Source organism: Armigeres subalbatus, chromosome 1, assembly GCF_024139115.2.
Source record: "Armigeres subalbatus isolate Guangzhou_Male chromosome 1, GZ_Asu_2, whole genome shotgun sequence".
NCBI lineage: Eukaryota > Metazoa > Arthropoda > Insecta > Diptera > Culicidae > Armigeres > Armigeres subalbatus.
In genome coordinates, this window is record NC_085139.1 from 132,920,530 (window position 1) to 132,939,980 (window position 19,451).

At 40.5% G+C, this 19,451-nt stretch overlaps 1 protein-coding gene across 2 annotated transcripts in view; it reads right to left on the minus strand.

The window, feature by feature from the left end:
- Positions 1 to 372: 372 nt before the first annotated feature.
- Positions 373 to 19,451, minus strand: part of LOC134205136 (muscle segmentation homeobox) — a 33,914-nt gene continuing 14,835 nt past the window's right edge. The window contains exons 2-3 of one of the 2 annotated variants that reach the window (XM_062680088.1): positions 11,644 to 11,670; positions 373 to 1,875 (exon numbers count right to left, since the gene is read on the minus strand). In XM_062680088.1, coding sequence (XP_062536072.1) covers positions 1,535 to 1,875; positions 11,644 to 11,670 — 368 coding nt within the window. In that variant the 3' untranslated portion in view covers positions 373 to 1,534. The remainder of the gene's footprint in view (positions 1,876 to 11,643; positions 11,671 to 19,451) is intronic. The other variant, XM_062680089.1, reaches the window with a different exon arrangement.

The following is a 19,451-nucleotide window of genomic DNA, read 5'->3' on the forward strand; positions in this document are numbered from 1 at the left end:
AATCTTTCTTTAGAGAAACGACCCAGCAAACACTATATAAAACGAAAACATGTACAAGGTGGATGTCATTTACATATCTTTTACATGCAGTCAAATGAAGTCATTTATCTATTTTGTTTCCAGACTTTGTACACTTACTTGCAGATGTGACTGGACGTTTTCGAGATCGAGATATTTGAACAATTTTATAAATGTCCAAAAGATTAAGACTATTCGCCATTTTCATAATTTATTCACGATACTGCATCGTCGTCCACAGGTCGTTTACTTGCCGTACTTGATATTCATAAACCCAAATAAGGTACGTAGTTGCGCATAAGGGAACGTCGTCCTGGGAATTTCTTTCAACAAGTATTGACTTATACTCAATAATTTTCATTCTTTGTGACATTGTTTTATTGTACCTTCCAAGAGCTGATCATATTTCAATCACCTTGTTTCTCTTGTTTCTTTTTCTTCTACCGATAAAGTTTTGCGGCTTTTTGTAATTTTCATTCATTCATTTACAATAGATTATTCATTAAGTTTAACCTTATCCTAGAAGACGTACAATAATTATTTGCTTCAATTCATTCTTCCAGCTAATCAAACTCCGTTTTAAATTACACGTGGCACAGTCCGGATGATGACTGCAATTGCTTCTTCCTACTAAGCCTTTCCTCTTAAAAGCTATATTTACACAACGGGTTTCCTCTTAGACTTCCACGATTAGGACTTACAAAGACTATTTACACACACAAGCTTGTCGCTCCGGCGTCTGGATGCGAGTTTCATCTCTCCGGGGCTTGGCGTTCAGTTCTTCTGGCTACTCTCGGCGAATAATTTATTCGTCTTTTTGTTTGACAACAATTAAGCCAGATAATAACCTCACTCACGGTACGTAACTCATCGTCACTGTGCCTGAAGTGAAAATATTTACAAAAGCATTGCTTGTTTGAACTGATTTGAATGCGTGATTGTGGAGTGACGGGCCAAGTGCTGAAATTAATTGTTTTCCGAACCGCTTTCCTCTCTATTTTTGGCTGATTGGGCTAATATTTACAACCTGGCACTCGTACGAACGGCCTCGCTCATGACTGATTTTTGTTTTCGAATTTAAATAAGGGTAAACAACTGCTGAGCAACTAACTCACATAGTTTCTTATTGGGTGCGTGTTTCTTTGCCTCAACGGGAGGAAGAGCTTAGGCTTCCTAACTAAAATGGGTAGACTTGTTGTTTTTGGGGTGGATGTGGTAATAAATAGAGTGAATTGAGCCCCTACGATTCTGTCTTTTGAACTTTTGCTACATTTCTTCATTTACATATTTCAGAGACCCTTTCGCTGTAGAATGAGAGAGACTCGTTTCTTCCGAAGGTAGGGGAAGAAAGTTGATGTGTAGTTATAATTTGGTTTGTTGATCGAGATACTTTTTTACAATACGCGAGATCCTACAGGCTAATATTCACAGAACAGGATGGTTGCTTGCTTTGGAACACGACAGTCCTACCGTTGAGGAGGATGCGGGGGGTTTGCGGTCGGGTTGCGCGTGGCGTTCAACCTAAATGCATCGCCCCGCCCATCAGACTGGGGTGGAAATAGCCCATGTACAGCTGGGCACCGGGTGCTCGTCCGAGGGCTGCCATCTTGATCTTCTCCAGCTCGGCCTCCTGGAGCCGTTTCGCTTTCGCCCGCCGGTTCTGGAACCAGATTTTCACCTGGGTTTCGGTGAGACGGAGCGACGAACTGAACTCGGCCCGCTCCGCTATGCTGAGGTACTGCTTCTCGCGGAACTTCTTCTCGAGGGACAGGAGCTGCTGGGTGGTGAATGGGGTGCGCGGTTTCCGGTTGGGTTTGTGCTTCCGGAGGTTACATTTGATACGCGGGGGTTCGTTATCTGGAAGGAGAAGAGAAAAAGAGTTGACATTAGATCAGAATGCATTACACATTGATTGTTAGAAACGTAAAACGGGTTGTCTATTTTTATTCAAGGTTTAACTAACAAATGTTTCGTAGGTGAAACTGTCTAAGAAATCTACCTAATGACAAAATATCGTGTTTTGAGCATATTAACAAAACAGATCATTACCAATATTGAAAATGATCTATCTTGTTAGAAATTCTACCAAAGTGAAAGAGTTGTCTCATCCATTCCAACCACGCAAACATGTGTCAAAACTGTCGGAATTCCTTAAAATCGTGTCCCCACATCTGTTTCTTTCTAGAAGACCAGTTTCAAAAATAGAAGCCACGATTACAAAACGCAACAACAAAACATGTCACATTGGTAAACAATCTATTCAATTAACAAACGCCACACCGACTGCACATTTCCCGCGGAGCACATTCCTCGGTCTCCTCCAGTCCAGGCCAGCTGGTGGAAAACTGAAGCGCTCCGAATGAGGTTATAATTTATTGCGTCACTTACCCCCTCCCTCTCAGTTTGCGGCGCTGGTGCCATTCATCCGAGCAGCAATTTATCCAGCGCGCATTATTGGCCGCACCCAGCCAGCCTCTCTGTCTGGTCTACAGCTCATTGGTAGCACCTCGCTTTCTGCTGATTGCTGTTGAATCTATAACCCCTCGCTTGAAGAGCGGGATCGCATCGACTCCTCAAGTGCTCTTCTCAACCTACTCAAGGGTTTTCCTTTCAATTAACTCCCGAACAGTGCACGGGTACCGGTCCTCCTCTCGCTACGTTCGGTTCCAAGTTGACAGTATCAATTTAAGCTAATAGTCTATTAGTAGCGATGCGCTTCCAGGGTTCTTTTTGTTACACAGCGCTCAGGAAGTCGGTAGAGGAAAAATGAAGAAAACTCATCCACCTACGGTCAGAATGAGTCATTCCGAGTGCATATCAATATCGTCAGACTTGGCAGTACTAAAGCAACGATGTTTCAACCAGATTCATCAAAAACATTTCCGGAAATTGCAAAAAATGCGATTCATTTTTGAAGTTTGTCAAGTTACCCATATGTTGGCATTTTAAGACATATTAACTCTTATTTCAAAATGTGGACTAACGAATTTACTTTTCCGTGCGAGAAGACAACGGAGAAGTAAAAATAAACGTATCGGTGACTACTTGGATGGTGAAGCTGCGTCTACACTGTCAGAACCGAGTTCCGATCTCTGCGCAACAGGGAAAAAAGAGCAAAAACGGTGACTGGGAAGCCAAACGATTCGGGCATAGTTAACTAATGAGGTGGAATAGCGCTCACTCAATCCGAAGAGGAAGACGCCGGTATTGCTTTTCTTTTCGAAAAACGATTTCTAAAACTAGTGCTAAATCATCCCGCGGGTTCCCCCTGTCTCAGGGCCGGGAAAATTTATGTTGATTTTAAAGTTTTTCTATCGCTTTGCAGTGTCAAGTTCATTAATTTTCCGGCGGTTCGGCGCTAGAGGGGGAACCTGGATTGGAATGAGCACCGGCCGGCGCTGGGACAAACCTCAAAACAACGTGTCATAACATTAACGACTTTTCCGACAGGGACGCAAGTATGCCGCCGGCCTCCTTTGTTCTTGTGGTATTAAGTGAATGCATCAAGGCGCTAAGTGAGCTGTTTGGCGGACCGACTCCGACGGAATGCCTCCGCAGCAGCACCGGTGGCAGCTGGTGAGTTATGGGAGGTTTCAGCGTCAGCGTCGCAAGCGCTATTCATTAGACGATTAATGTACTCATCACTGGTGTCTTAGGACAGAAGAAAATTGGAGAAAATGGGTGTGGATAGCGGTCTACCCTAGTCAGAACATTGAAAGTGTTGCCAGAGAACGATTACATAGGAACTTCGGTTGAATCACATCTTGAGGATATTACTCTTTCGTCAGTACGTCAAAATTCTACGTCATCTCATCAGAGTCTCACAGCCCCCCTTGATCGCCAGGATGCCCGAAGGCTAGTCACGATCCATCTCAGTTTTCAGCCTCTCCACCATCAATTATTGCCAGCAGTGATTAATTGTGTTTTATTGTCTCTCTGTCTCGCTCTTGGGAAGCTGTGCGACGCGACGGCGGCTTTCTTACCCAATCCAAAGTGAGCAGCAAACAGCAGACCGGTAGCACTCCTGCGGAATCGCTTAATTAAGTAATCATCCACCTATTGCTTCGTCCATCGCTTCTCCATCGTCCTCTAAATAGGCAAATGAAACCTCATTCAGCTGACAGATAAAACTATTTGTATTCAGATGTAACTATGTTGATAGAAAAAAAAAAGAAATATGTACACATGTGTTAAGCTATTGAACGGTACTTGTGAGTTGTTTGCCTTAGCTCTTGGCTACGGCCGGAGCAGCTAACATTACTCAATTAAAATTAATTACATTCATATCGCTCTTCGGGCTTCTTTTTGCGCTCGCACCGGAATCGGTTTGCGACGAAGACGACTGCAGACGTCGTCTCCAGTATGGAGACAAGAGATGCAAATCGATTCCTGTAGTAGCTGTGCAGTAATGGCTGCGACGTTGAATTTGATCCGCATATGCATTGCACAGTGTCCAAAAATGGTCCGAAACGAGTCAAATGGGTGAGAAAAAAGTGGTAGAATTTTATCGGGGCTTAATATGCACCGGCTTTGAGTAGACGAGAAGAAAGGAGAGCCACTATCACATATTTCCGAGTTGGCATTAACAAATTTCATCGATGGCATTTGATTTGTTGTACTTAGACATTTACGACCTAGTAATGATGATGATACTACCATTTATTGTAGCAAGACACCTGCCTATAGCACAAACGATTTTATCCTGTTTAGATTATTGTTTGTATTTCATCTATCTCCTGTATGAAGGGACAAAAATGGATGGGGTGGCTCCCGCCCTTTATCCACGAAATGCTAACAATAGGAGGTTGGCAATCCCACTTTTCCTATCCAAATCGCTTCAATCGGGTGCCTCGTTGACATTTACGACACTGTAATGAAGTCGAGCAATAGTCTATCCCAGTTGCACTCAAAGCTGGTGCTGATTTTTTCTGATTTCATTCTCATTTGGAAAATGAAAATATTTATACACAGCTTTCGAGATAACAGCAATGTTGTGGATGTGACCGAAAGTAACAGATTTAGGGATCAAAAATAAGTGCTTTTATTAACAGATAAACAGTCGGAAAGCTCCGTAAACTTGATTAGGGATACCTTACTAGTCGACCTTCTCAAAGATTTACTTCGACCCAGATGGGACTTGCCGCTGCATCAAACACAATACAGTGACGGTGGCTTAGCTGTGAGTGGTAGTACATATCCGGTTTTCTTGAATGCATTTGTATCACTGAATCTCTTGCAAGGGGTGTTAATTGAATGCAAATACTGCAGGGTTGAAATGTGTGTTTTTGCAATCATGTAAATGTAAAAGAACAGATGAAAAGGAGCAAATCAGAAGCCAGTTGCTGATGCCAGTTGCTAGATGCGTCTGTAGGTTCTGTAGCTCTTGCTTTGTTTGTAGATGAAGATGCTGAGGCCAACTGCATTTTGCAGGGGGTACATTTTTAAGGGGCCCTCCTTAGCCGTGCGCTAAGACGCGCGGCTACAAAGCAAGACCATGCTGAGGGTGGCTGGGTTCGATTCCCGGTGTCGGTCTAGGCAGTTTTCGGATTGGAAATTGTCTCGACTTCCCTGGGCATAAAAGTATCATCGTGTTAGCCTCATGATATACGAGTGCAAAAATGGTAACTTGGCTTAGAAACCTCGCAGTTAATAACTGTGGAAGTCCGTAATGAACGCTAAACTGCGAGGCGGCTTTGTCCCAGTGAGGGGATGTAATGCCAATAAGAAGAAGAAGAAGAACATTGTGGGTATTAAATTCTTTCCTAAAATCTACCGCATATTGTGTCTTGCAACAAAATGACAACTTTTGCGATCATTTTCCTAGGCTCTCATAGATGGGGAAAATTTATCCGCAGTACAAAAAGCACGTGCACGTGGCGGCCAAATTTTCACAAAATATCAAAGTAGCTTTTTTTCTGCAGGTATGTTTTTCATTGGCGACCATCTGGCGCTTGTTTTTCGTTCCGTCTTAAATTAAGCGGAGTAGTAGTTTTTTTTATGCGCGGCACAATATTAAGTTTTCAACACTCTTCAAATTAGAAAAAAAAGTGGCAAAACTTCTCGGTTCTTGTTTTTTTAGTATTTAATTTCTTTAAATTAACCTTAAGAAGAAGGAACCTAGTAGGTACCTACGTTTTATGGATTTATAAATGTTTCAAATACTTTTTGACAGACGAAAAACTGCTATTTTGAAAAGTATCTACGTCTGTTCAAGCGCAAAGACTGCTACGGTCTCCAACAATTGGAACCAATGAATTGGTTTGCCTTTAACATTTTTTGTCACGAAATTCTACACTACAAAAAATAAAAGTGATTTGTGATGTCATCCGTTTTACCTAATATTATCAAATTTATCCTTGCTGTGGTCCCCTTTCTTAAAGACGAACTTTTTTCGATTTGGCTGAAAATGTTATTTGGTCAAAAACGATATACGGCCGAACTGGTCATTTGGCCGAAAGCAACGTTAGACTGAATAGCTTATTTGACTGGCAGAAAAGACCATTTGGCCAAACGGGTCGGAAAGGTTATTTGGTCGAACGGGTCATACGGTCGAAAATACTACCAATCAGGTAATTCGGCTGATAAAGTTGATTTTCCGAAAATGGCATTTGGTTGAAAGGATGGTACGTGCTAAAAATATTTTTTGGCCAAACAATAATGAAATGTAAGCAATGAAAGCAAGAAATGAGCAGTGAGAAGTAAAACGTATCACTTGTCACTTTTAACTGTTCATTTCTCGATTGCCATTTCTCACTTCGCTTTTCGTATTCCTATGTCTCGTACTAAGAAATTTGGAGTAAGGAACTCAAAATGAAAAGTGAGAAGTTAGTAATGAGGAATGAGAATTAAAACGTCTCACTTCTCACTCCATATTTCTTACTTATTAGTTCTGGTTCCTTACTTTTCACTATGTAAAGTGAAGAGTGAGCAGTGTGAAATGAGACGTCTTATTATTTATTTATTTATTCGATATATTTATGTAACGTGGCATTGGCAATTTTTTTTGTAGTGTTACAATATTGAGGAGAATTTCTAATTTTTCAACTGATATTACAACTTAAATCAAGCTCTATCTGGTAAAAGGGCGAATATCACAAGAGAGAATTCTCTTCGTCGACTTCCCCTCTTTTTAATAAACGTGACAAGCAGAGGATCTCTTTTCAGTTTATCACCTCAGAAAGCAAGTTCGCATTGTGTTCTATCGTTCTGAGGTGTTAAACCACAAAGAAATCTGCTGATTGTAACTTCTTTTTGACATATATTCATCAGATCGCGGAACAAAGAAATAAATACGGCACCAATTTCATCGCTTCTTTTTGCTAACATGCGTGCTAACATCACTGCTGAAAAAATACAAAAATAAGAAACAAATCAAATTCCTTTTCGTTGCTTTGATTTTCGTCGGATGAATGTCGGAGCTATGATAAGAAGTCCAGAACCAGTAAGCCTATGAATTGCCAAAACATTATTCAGCAAATCCGATTTCCTTCCATTACTTTTCAATCGTTACAAACATACGTATTTCGACCTCAACGGTAATGACGGCGATGAAAGACTTCTGCTCAAGTCGAGTCAAGTCAATTATGAGACACTAATCAATGTTTGCAATGTTATGGAAATAAATGGAATAGTTCGTCTTATGTCAAGTGGAATTTGATGAGTTTGCTTTATTTTTTTCTTTATATTTTTTTGTATTATCCGCTCCCTTTCACCATAAGAAAAACACAACTTTAAGGCAAGTCAAGGTGTAATAATGTTTAATATGGGTTCGTATTTATTCGGAAATCATCGCTTGTCTGTGAAAATTGCATTTTATTTATGATATCGAGCTACCAACCGGTGAATCAAAAATAATGAAATAACCAAAGCTTCTGCAGTTTTCAATGTCTAAATTGTCATCAGAATATATTTTGGAAAATTCCTAAGTATTTATCGGAGCAGATGTCGAGAGACCATTTATTTTGCTCCTTACGGAAAAAAATGAATTTCTAGGGGGGATTCCTTACGTTGTGTTCCACTCCCAAAGTTTTTTGCAGTATCAAGCAGAGATTCAAATTTTTCCATTCTGAATCAAAAATAAATACTTTTATTTTTCAAAACTCATCTATTTATGAGTAAAACATATTTGTTTAAAAAAAACTGAAGAGCATGTAGGTTTTGGGTATGCACAAATGAGCATAAGAGCAAGCCCTCGCTCACTAATGGTTTCCCCCAAAACAACAGGAAATGTATCTAAAATTGCGTAGGATTGAGATGAAAATTATCAGAATTTTATTGAAAAGGTGAATCTGAATACTGAACAGTCTAGTTTTTTTATTTCTTTATTTCAGTGATGTTTCAACATGACGAAATCTAGTCAATAGGTACAAAATAATTGAAAATAGTTACTCTTTCCGAGAAAAAATGACTTTAGTTTAGTTGAAAAAAAAGACTGACCCGAAAAAAGTGACCACATCACTAAAAAGTGCCCCGCTATCAGGCCCAAGATTTTTTTATGTACAGGTTATCCGACTTCGTCAGTAGATGGGAATAACCAGCGCGGGGGAAAACAGACATTTTTAGTGCAAAACGTAAACAAACGAGTATAAATTCCATACAAAAATCCAAGATGGCTGAGTTGGGGATATTGACAAGTCGGATAACCTGTATACATAAAAAAATCTTGATCAGGCCTACATAGAGGATTTTAAGATGAGTAGGAGATTGTTCCAGACAGTTATCATTACGCATTTCTTCCTCCTTATTTCATACTTCCCATTTTTCACTTCTCAATCTACACGTTGATAAATGAGTGAGAAGTTAGAAGTGATACATCTCATTTCTCACTCCTGATTTCTCATTTCTAATTTCGCACTTCTCGCATTTTACAATATGAAGTATTAAGTAAAAAATGAGAAGTGAAAAGTGGATAGTGAGACCTCTTACTTATTCTCACTCCTCATTTGTCACTTCTCATTTCTTACTTCTATCTATCGCATCATCCATTCGACCAAGTGACATTGTCGATCATATGACCCGTTTGGTCAAATGACATTTTTTTGTCAAAAGACCTTTTGGACCAAACGGTCTATCGGCCAAATGACTTATTCTGTCAAATGAGTTTTTCGATCTAACGACCTGTTCGGCCGAACGACATTATCAACAATATACTTGTTCTGTCAAACGACATTATCGACAAAATAGCCCTTCCTGCTGAACGACAGTATCGGCGGAATGGCCTTCCTGGCTAAATGACTTGTTCGGCCAAATGAACCGTTTGTTTGAGAAACTGCATATGGGACATTTTTGGTCAAAATGAGATTTCTGTATATTCTGAATCCTCGTGCATTCTGGCAAAAAAAAGAAAAAAAATGTTTTGTTCGGAGATGTCAGAATTTTTTTTCGTTTGTTTGAGAAACTTCATATGTACGTACAAGCACTTTGAAGAGCATTTATGGTATTGAGTTGCCATTTTCGGCCAGGCAGATGACATTTCCAGCCAAATAACGGCCAGACAGGTTTCGGGTTCATAGTTAGTTCAACCAAATGGCACATTCGAAAAAAAACAACTTTCGGCCTAATGACCCTCACCTTTCAGCCAAACGGCCTTTCGTGACGCATGATTTTCAATATTCTAAGAACTCCGGCTTTAAAGCGTTATGTATGATGGTTCGCTTAGGTTAGTGCCCCACCAGGGGTGACATTGCGCATCTCGAATCGAATCACTCGATTCGTATGTTTTTGAATTCGTTTCGAAAAAATTGCGGCATTATCTATTTCGTTCGACTTCATTCAGTCGCAGTACAAGATTTCGAATGGTGCTGTACTAGTTCAATCGAGTATGTTCTGTCAAACGAAATGTAAACAGAGAGAATAAGAGATAGCTGTCTCCGTGTTTAGTATGCCGCCCGCTGGAGAGACAACCTTCAGCGCATGGCGAATGTGAGTAAACAGAGAGAATAAGAGTAATTTCATCTGTGTGTATGCTATAGCATGTTGCCTGTTGGAAAGGCATCCTTCAGGGCATGCATTGGCAGTTAATTTATAAACAAGCAAATTGGGCGAAATAACTTTAAAAAGCAATATTATTTATTGAGCAGTTGCAACCGATTAAAACATTATGCGGATACGACATGTTTTGTAAATTGAGATATTGTTACGACCCAAATTATAAGTTTTATGTTTATTCGAGTGTATGCCACTGATCCAAATTTGAGCTAAATAATTTAAAGCTAAAGAAGGATTCGATAATAAATTACTTTGATGTTTCCATGTATTTTAGTTAAATGCACTTGGGTCATCTCATGCGCGATTTTTTTTATTTAACTCATCTATTTTTACGTAGATTTTGGAATATACACGTTTTTACGCAGATTTTCCTCATAGATTATTCACACGATTTATCGAAATAAAAAAAAAGTGAAAACTTCAAAAAACCGATTTAATTGAAGTCGTTTTTACGCGGATTTCGAGATAATTAGAGATTGCATATTATCTGGAAACTATAAAAGTAGGTAATAATGACATTCTTATCCTCAAGAGACAATAATAAAACATTTATTCTCTTCCCAAAGATAAATAATAACAAATATAATTAAAATCTTTAAGCAAGAAATAACTCTCGAACAACATTCGAAAGCTATAAAGGTGACGAGTGTTTTTCATTCGACTTGAGTCGTTTTTCAGTGTGCTAACGAGTTTCCATAATGCCAAAACATCTCGTTATTCTTGTACCTCCTCGATCATACTCGAACGATGAGTCGTTTTCGAGATCGAATCGAAACCCGTAATGCCAAACATGTTTGACTCGATAGAATTACGTTCGAATCGAGATGCACAATGCCACCCCAGGTTTCAAGCTAATGGAATTTGACAATGATGTAACGATGACCGTGTAGGGAGAGTCCAAAGAAGACGTCCAATTGACTGCAGTACATTCGATCAGTTTCTTCGAAGAATGGTTGCGCAGCAAGAAGCTGCAGCCGACGCATCATAAAACGAAGATTATAATCGTGGACAACCAAAAAGCGTCAATTAGAGTCGGTGGCATCACCTCCAAGATAACTCTTTAAATATTGGGGGTGTTGTTCAACGATAAGCTGAGTTTCAGCAGTCATGTTGACTACTCCTGCAAGAGCTCTAGGATGTGCTTCAGCAAGCGCAGGCTCCTGGCAAGTGGGGCGGATTTGATACTGCTGTACGAGGGTCCTGCCTGGATGTTGGCATTGAGCGAATCTAGTAAAATTAAAAAAGAAGGATTTCCAAAATCGATGTTTGGGGGAAAACCTAAACTCGCTCCAATTGATAAGTTGAACAAGTAGACCACATGCGACTGCTCTGCACAATACAATAATATTGATACGGCCAAGCTTCAAGCAAACTTGTATTATTTGAAGTAGAGACGAGCAGATCCATCACATACAAAGGACGTATGTAAAAAAAATGCTCCCAATTTTGGTTCGTGCTCGTGTTTTTAGATTCAATCATTGCGCATGACAGCACACAATTGGTACGATTCTATAAATGCAGCGGAATAATTTCATCGTGCATTAGAAGCAAATTTCTGGGTGTAGTTCTTCTATCTGGGTGTAGTTAAATTTTGAAAAAGCGGTTGTAGAAGTGAATAAAATTAGATTTGTAACATACCGAAAAGTGATACAAGTTGTCTGCATGCTGAAACAAAAAGAAGTTCAATCAATATCCACGAAATATGAAAAATTAAGTGGCCGCAGCCTCGGAATTGTATCAAATTGTGTTCAAATCAAAGATCACCTAATTCGCGACGATTTCAACCCTGATACCGTCATCAGTCAGCCGGCGATTTGAAACCGCATCTTCCAACTGTTTGACTGGCAAAACCATCAAACCATTCGATTCGCGCAAGGTGTGAATGCAACAAATAAAGGCTAGGCCCTACTTGCACCCGCGTGCGCGCGCCGTCATCCCACGACCCGACGACGACGACGCTGATGGAGGGCGTTTACCGCGCTGCTGCAAATCGTTGTTGCTTGTCCTGTCCACCACCACCACACAGACTGTGCAGCAGCAATTGCTGGGCTGCTGCTGCCCATACGGTAGCTAGCGGGCCATGCCATCCCATTTAGCGCACGATAATTTTCACTTTTGCATTTGTTTGCGGTGGCAGCAGCCGCAAAACATGGAACAGGTTTTGCGAACAAAACGATGACGGTGACGACCGACCGCGGCCGCCGCCGCGCCGGTTCCATTGCGATCGTCATAGAGTGCAGGGCATGTAAATACCAATGTGCCGAGCATAATCAGCGTACATGTGGTAGAATTGCGCGATTTTCCTCTGGGGAACGTTTTTTTGCCATACAACAATTTAGTTTTATCTTGTTAGATTGGATTAATTATGGTTGACGTTATTAGTTCTTCGATAGCGAAACATGATTCGATCAAAGTCCTTACTAAGTAGTCCAGCTTCTAGTCACGATTCAAAATCGCCCATTATTATAGCACAAATGCATGTGTATCAGAAGCACCAACAAAGAAGCGTTGTTCTGATGTTGTCGTGTGTGAGTGTACGCTTTACGGGTACTGCACAAAGTGTAAATTGCAGTTTAATAAATTAATTTTATAGCTCTTTCAATTGGTTTTCGCATGCAGTTTTGTTCAGTCCAGGGCGCGAACCAGGGTGGGGGTGTACCTACTTGAGCCTCTTTGAACGCTGGTAATTTGTTAGTGCACCGTGGACCTTGCATGATTCGGACGTATTTGCATATCAAGTTTTGTGGGGAGGGGTTTACTTGTCATCATCAAACTACAATTTGCATATTTTGAATAATGAACTTGTGTTTGCCGAAGGTAAGAGAACTCCACGCAACTTGAAGATAAAATCGGGGCAAGTCTGCGTACGTTTCCTCGACTCTGCTAAAGGTCGACAGATGTGACCATCATAAATTACTCTGCAAGTACAATTGCATCATTGCACTTACATCAATCTCTGCAAGTTCTTCCAATTACATGTAGATAACTTCGTAAAACTGTAAGGCCTGACAAGCCCTGTCAATCGCAAGCTGTCAGCTCCCAAATGGAACCATCCTCATCTACCGAATTTTGCCTCTCGATCTGCATTCAAAATTTAAATGCTCGGCAACGACGTGGACCTTCTTATCTGGCCAGAAACAAATAAAATCAACCCAATTAAGTATCCTGACAGATTCCGATCTGTTACGCAGCCAGCGCGAGAAGACAAAACGAGACCAAAATCCCAGAAGAAGCTAAAATATGTCACTCGGTGCCTTAATCTGGTACCGGATCTACTACCGAATTTTCGTCGCCGAAATAAACGAAAAGCAAAGCACAACAACTCCTATAGAAGTCGGCCGGACAAATTTAGCAGCTCCAAGCTTCGCGGCACAGCAGCAGCAGCAGCTGGTACAATTAAAGCCGAAATGCCAACGAGCGAAAAACAAGCGAAAGAAGGCGCGATAGCCGAAGAAAAATCGGCTTCAAGTAGCTACTTAAAAATTACAATAACAAATAAATTAGCAACAATATTATTCCATGTTTTCTTTTATTATAAACAAGTATCAAATTAATGTAATAATAATTTTAAATCACTTCCACCGGTGGTTTGTTGTTGAGCGTTGCTGTTGCTGGTGGTGGTGGTGATGGTGCGAGAGAGCCATGCAGTCTCTGACTCGGATTCGTCGTCGCGTAGGAAGGCGCCGGTAATGGCAGCCCAACACGCAATCCAATTTCGTCGCCCCAAGCCCAAGTCACAGTCTTAGGCCTGTGTGCATGGAGAGGGCGTGCTTCCAACAACGGGCCAACGGCCGCCGGGTGCGTGTAGTTTGGATTGGTTTTCCCCCGAAAGAAGATTGTTTGCTTCTTTGCTGTTGTTTTTATTGTTTATTGTAATTAGCTTGAATTAATATTCGGTTCTGGATGTGTTCTTTTTCTGTTCGGTATGCCATATTTAATTTGCTTTGTTTTTCTGGGATTGAAGTGGTTCCAAACAATAATAAGTTATTTGTAATTAGTGCATTCGAAACAGTGGAACTCCTGTAACAAGTGAAGCGCCACAGACAAGCGTACGTATCGCTTGAACAATTGGGTACTCCGGACATGAAGATCGTTTTACTTCACAATAACAGGCAAACTTATTTTCGCCGAGATTTCTGTAAAAGTGACGTTTCGTTGCTGAAACTCGCCTAACTCACGTCCTTTTTAACGGAATATTAGTTATTTATTCAACTGAAAAGACGATTGTGTGAATTTTTCGAAATTCAGACATAAAAACTGAGTTTGGCACCTTTAAGTTTTGAAATTGTGGCAAAGTCTTGATTCAGTTTATTGAAAAGCTTTTAAGACTTATGGTTCGTGTTCCTCAAACGTGACCGCTTAGCCTTTCCGAACAAATAAAAAAAGTAGTCTAATACATAGTTTTCTACATTCCACGAAGAGTTCTAATTTAATACAATCCATGCCATAACTATTACTAAGAAGGGTGTTTGATGAGAGTATAAATTTAATTACAACTCCTCTCCAGGATGGTTGCGTTCACCAATTCCCGCGTATCCGACGCAGGCAGGCGACACAGAACAAATAAATAAAACAACATGCAGATGTTCCACATCCCTTCGAAGGAAAACAAAAAAAAACATCAAAAACTAAACGAGTTGATTGTCACCTTTGATAAGTCCTTTTTGCTTATTTATGAGCGCCGCCGGGTTCTTTTGATGCCCTTAACTATTTCATGCGGCTACACTGGCGTGGCGTCAGGAAAAGGGTTCATTTTTTACGATAACCTCATCAAAATGAGTGCACAGTACCACAAGCTTTCCGGGATGAGATGATCGAAATGGACGCACGATGTAATCCACTTTTGAAAAGCAGTTGCCTATCTGATAGATTTTTTATTCTAATACTGAACGATAAATCACACACAGATCGAACGGAACTTTTGAATTTGCAGTGGATTTGGATTGGATTGGATTTGGATTTAGATCGGGTTTGAGTTGGATTTCGATTAACTTTTAAATCGGTTCGGATTGGAATTGAATTGGGTTTGGATTGGATTTGGATTCGGATTGGATGTGGATTGGATTTGGTTTGGATTAGGATTGGATTTGGATTGGATTTTGATTGAATTTGGATTAGATGTGGATTGGATTGAATTTGGATTAGATGTGGATTGGATTGGAATTCAATTGAATTTGGATTGGATTTGGATTTAAATCATATTTGAGTTGGATTTAGATTGAGTTGTAAATCAGTATGGATTAGATTTGGATTGGATTTGGATTGGATTTGGACTGGATTTGGATTGAGTTTAGATTGGATTTTAATTGAATTCCGATTGGATTTGGATCGGATTTGAGTTGGATATGAATTGGATTTTGATTGAATTCGGATTGGATTTGGATCGGATTTGAGTTGGATTCGGATTATTTTTTTTTAATTTGGATTAAATGTGGATTGGATGGGATTTGGATTTGGATTGGATTTGGATTGGATTTGGATTTAGATCGGATTTTAAACGGGTTTGGATTAGATTTGGATTGGAATTGGATTGGAATTGGATTGGATTGGATTTGGATTGGATTTAGTTCGGACTTGGATTGGATTTTTATTGAATTTGGATTGGATTTGGATCGGATTTGAGTTGGATTTGGATTAAGTTTTAAATCGGATTTTGATTGAATTTGGATTGAATTTGGATTAGATGTGTATTGGATTTTAATTTGGATTCGGATTGAATTTGGATTGGTTTTGGATTATATTTGGATTGGATTTGGATTGAATTTGGTTTGATTTAGATTGGATTTGAATTGTATTTGAACTTGGAATGGATTGGGGTTGGTTTATTGGTTTATCAAATTCACTCACCCAATTGATTTTGACATTTCAGAGGGGTGTTCACTCGTTCAAACGTCATAATTTCTTCAGTGAGCTCATTGCTGCGTGTTATCGATTTCACCTCATTTGAAGGTAAGAATTTACGAACAAAAACAAACACTATCAAACCTTTTTCGCATTTCAGCAATGCATATGGGCAAAAAGGTTCTCCTTACCACAATTCGAGATTTAATTTTATGGTACACAAAGAGCTCTGAGATAAATGATTGCCCTTTTACGATGGAGGAAAACACGAAACTTCCCCTTTTGCCGTCTCTGAATTCACATACACATTCATTCCGTTAAAACAAATTTATTGTGAAAATGTTTCTATATGCTTCCTAGTTATGATTTCACATTCCACGACTACCATCATAAACAATTCGAAGTTATTATTTCTCCAGATCACATCCGAGAGGGGAGAACTCGCGTCGGCGCAGACTGATGTCCTCTAAACGAGCGCAAGAAGCAACCAACGAGCAGCCATCGAAGAAGACACCACACACAATACAGCACAGGAAGGATGATGCTGCGAAGCGAACGTGACTATCTGCAAGCCTCGAACGGCGATGAGTGATACCGGCCGTCGAAATCGTTCGCTAATTAAATGGTGTGACCCTGTTTTTCAATTACAATCAAATTAAAATGAGCTGCATTCATGCCTTGGTTGGTGAATCAGACGCTAAGCGCGACGATCATCGGGCGATGCTGGGCTGGCTGTCAGCGCAAATCAACGACACAACATCAGAGCGATTATTTTCGAGCCATTAGCAGTTTGAGGTTAAGGGCAATCGATACACCGCAACTGAGGTGGCTGCTGTGGCGGAAGTGTCGGCGACGACGACGACAACGACGACGGTGCAAACGATATGGGATCGAAGAATCGTGCGTTTGTGGAGAGTGGGGATCGGGACGGGGATCAGAGGATCAGAAAAGCAAACGGTGTTGTGGTTTAGGAGGGGCTAGAATTTCACATATTTGGCAGCAGACAAAAGCGTTCATGCCGCTAATGCTGCTACCGATTTGGTGTAGAAAGTTCGACATTCTGGGCAAGGTGGTTGTATAACTGGTTCGTGAAACATTGAAGGATTGTTCTGCATTCGAAAATATTTACATTTTCTGCGTAAGCTCATACATTGTTCTCATTGCTGTTCCAAAGAAAACTTTCATCTTTCCGGTTCAATTGTCAAACTACCGCAGCTGTCACTTCATAATTTTATTTGCTTTGGGCATGATATTCTACGATGACAACGCCAAATATCAAGTTTTTGTTTCAGTGTATTGAAGGTTTTTAGGCTATCCATAAGGACATTCAGCGATGAGACTGACAATCAAAATCAAAACAAAGTGTGTATGCAGTTGAAGGTAACTCACTGCTGGTGTTAACCGGGCTTGCGGTAGAACTGTGACAGATGCGGAAGAGCTTTGCGGAATCCGCAAAATGGAAAATTTTAGCTGATCCGCAATATCCTGAAACAAAACAGTTGACGCTTTAATCCAAAGGTAAACAAAGCATTCTATCACTGATTTTGCATTTTTCTTTGTTCAGGCAAACTAACACGACTGCTTTGCTACAGCCTTAATCTTACTGTAAGTGCTGATGATTTGTGTGAGGATGCTTTGTTTACGTTTGGCTTTTAAGGTGAATCGAGTTAGAATCCAATTCAAAAATGTTATCACACTCTCAGGGATACAAATGTTCAAAAGCAAACAAGAGGCAATAGCAAAAAACAATTTTTCATCTTTGCTTCTTTGCATCAAGCACGAAAACATGATTTACAAATGTGCTGACCATCTACTAATTAAAATTTGTATTTCTAAAACACAAGATGAGGCTACGGCGATCATTATAGCAGCCATTGACCGGTTAATATGTTTCAGAAAAAATAGTTTTTTTATTTACCGCTTATTAAACAATTCGAATACCATTTCCAATAAATGCAACCCACCCATGTGACGCTTATCCCGCCTCACCCAGCCGTACCCAGATTTGCGTGATCGCGCAGCTATTTTCGAAGGCAACCAACCAGCGACATCAAACGGCTAAAACCGGGGAATTCGCTGTCGAAATTCCTCCGGGGTTGATCGAATCTGTTCCAAGTCTGGGAGAAAAATCCCGCACAACCGCTGCGAAAACGGCCGGCGATTCTCCCACAGAGACATTCGAACGCCGCCGCCGTCGCGTAGGACTATTTGTCAAAAAATTTGCCTCTTGTTGTTCGTCGCCGGCTCCGTCACCGCTGTAGCGCGTCGCTTTTCTGCGGTTTGAACAAGAAGAGTGATGCAAAACGCGCATTTTATAACATAATCACGCCCGGCTTGTTACCCGCTATTGGGTGCTTCGTGAGACAAATCTCGCTTAACTTTTCAAAAGGACCTAAGTAACATTTTTTTCATGAATTAATTTGAATACTGCAATCAATAGCTTTGATGTCGTTCTGTTGATTGCGCTATTCAAATTAATTCATGAAAAAAATGTTACTTTGGTCCTTTTGAAAAGTTAAGCGAGAAATCATGTGATAGCTATTTATTTGATTGCATCTAATGAATTGCTACTGACGTGCCCGTTTTATAGGGCACTGCTTGTACGATTTTGGTTCTGAATTAGACCACGTTCCAACGTGCGTCGTTTCAAATATTGGTTTGAATGACAATGTTTATACTTTTTTGTCAACAGCAACTGTCAAGTAGTGGTCAATTTGTATCAAAACCACGCTTCATCAAATGTTTAACTTGTTGTCAGATTACATATCTCATTATTATTTGTAACTGATTGAACATTAGTTTCAACTTGTTGTTTTAAAGCTCATGATTTGATAATTCTATCGAAATGTTGATCAACCCACATCAATCGAAACATAACAGTAAGGGTCATTGACAGTAAAGGACCACATTAGGGAAAACCCTCACTGCTCCAACCATTAATGGACCAATTAAACCAATTACCGACACCTGTGATAAAACATTTTAATGGCTTAATATAATTTATAAGCGCGTAATTGTGTCCCCTTTGCTGGTCCAGGTTGTCCATTATCACTTTATTAAACCGATAAGCACCCGGCGCGATGGTGGGTGCGAGCGGTTAGAACACAACCCACAGGGGTGAAGCAGGTTCAATTTTTTTTATCGCACTGCGCTCACTGAACATCGCCATCGCATGTGAGAAACGGCGAAATTCCTGCCCTGGATGACCGGTACGATTAATTGGTCTCCTAAACCAAAAACAAAAATCGAAGAAGGTAGCCCGAAGTTATCGGCCAATTAAAATTTACTATCAAAATTAGCGATAAACACGCAAATTTTATTGCCACTCGGGGCGAAGGCGCATCCAAGCAACCGCCGCCGGGTGACTGACTGACTGCCGGAGAGCGACCCGCCGATGTGACAAGTTCGAGAATCGAGACGCAGCCAAAGCGGCTGCGTCGTAGTCGCTCGTCCTCGTCGCTTACTGCTGCATCAAAGAATGGAAGGGAAGTCATTGCTTGCTACCTCCGGCGGCAGACAAACTGCGGAATGGACATGGATGGATTGAGGCAAACAGCTTTTGCTGCAGGGGAGTGGAGAGTGGACATAATTGAAATAAATATACG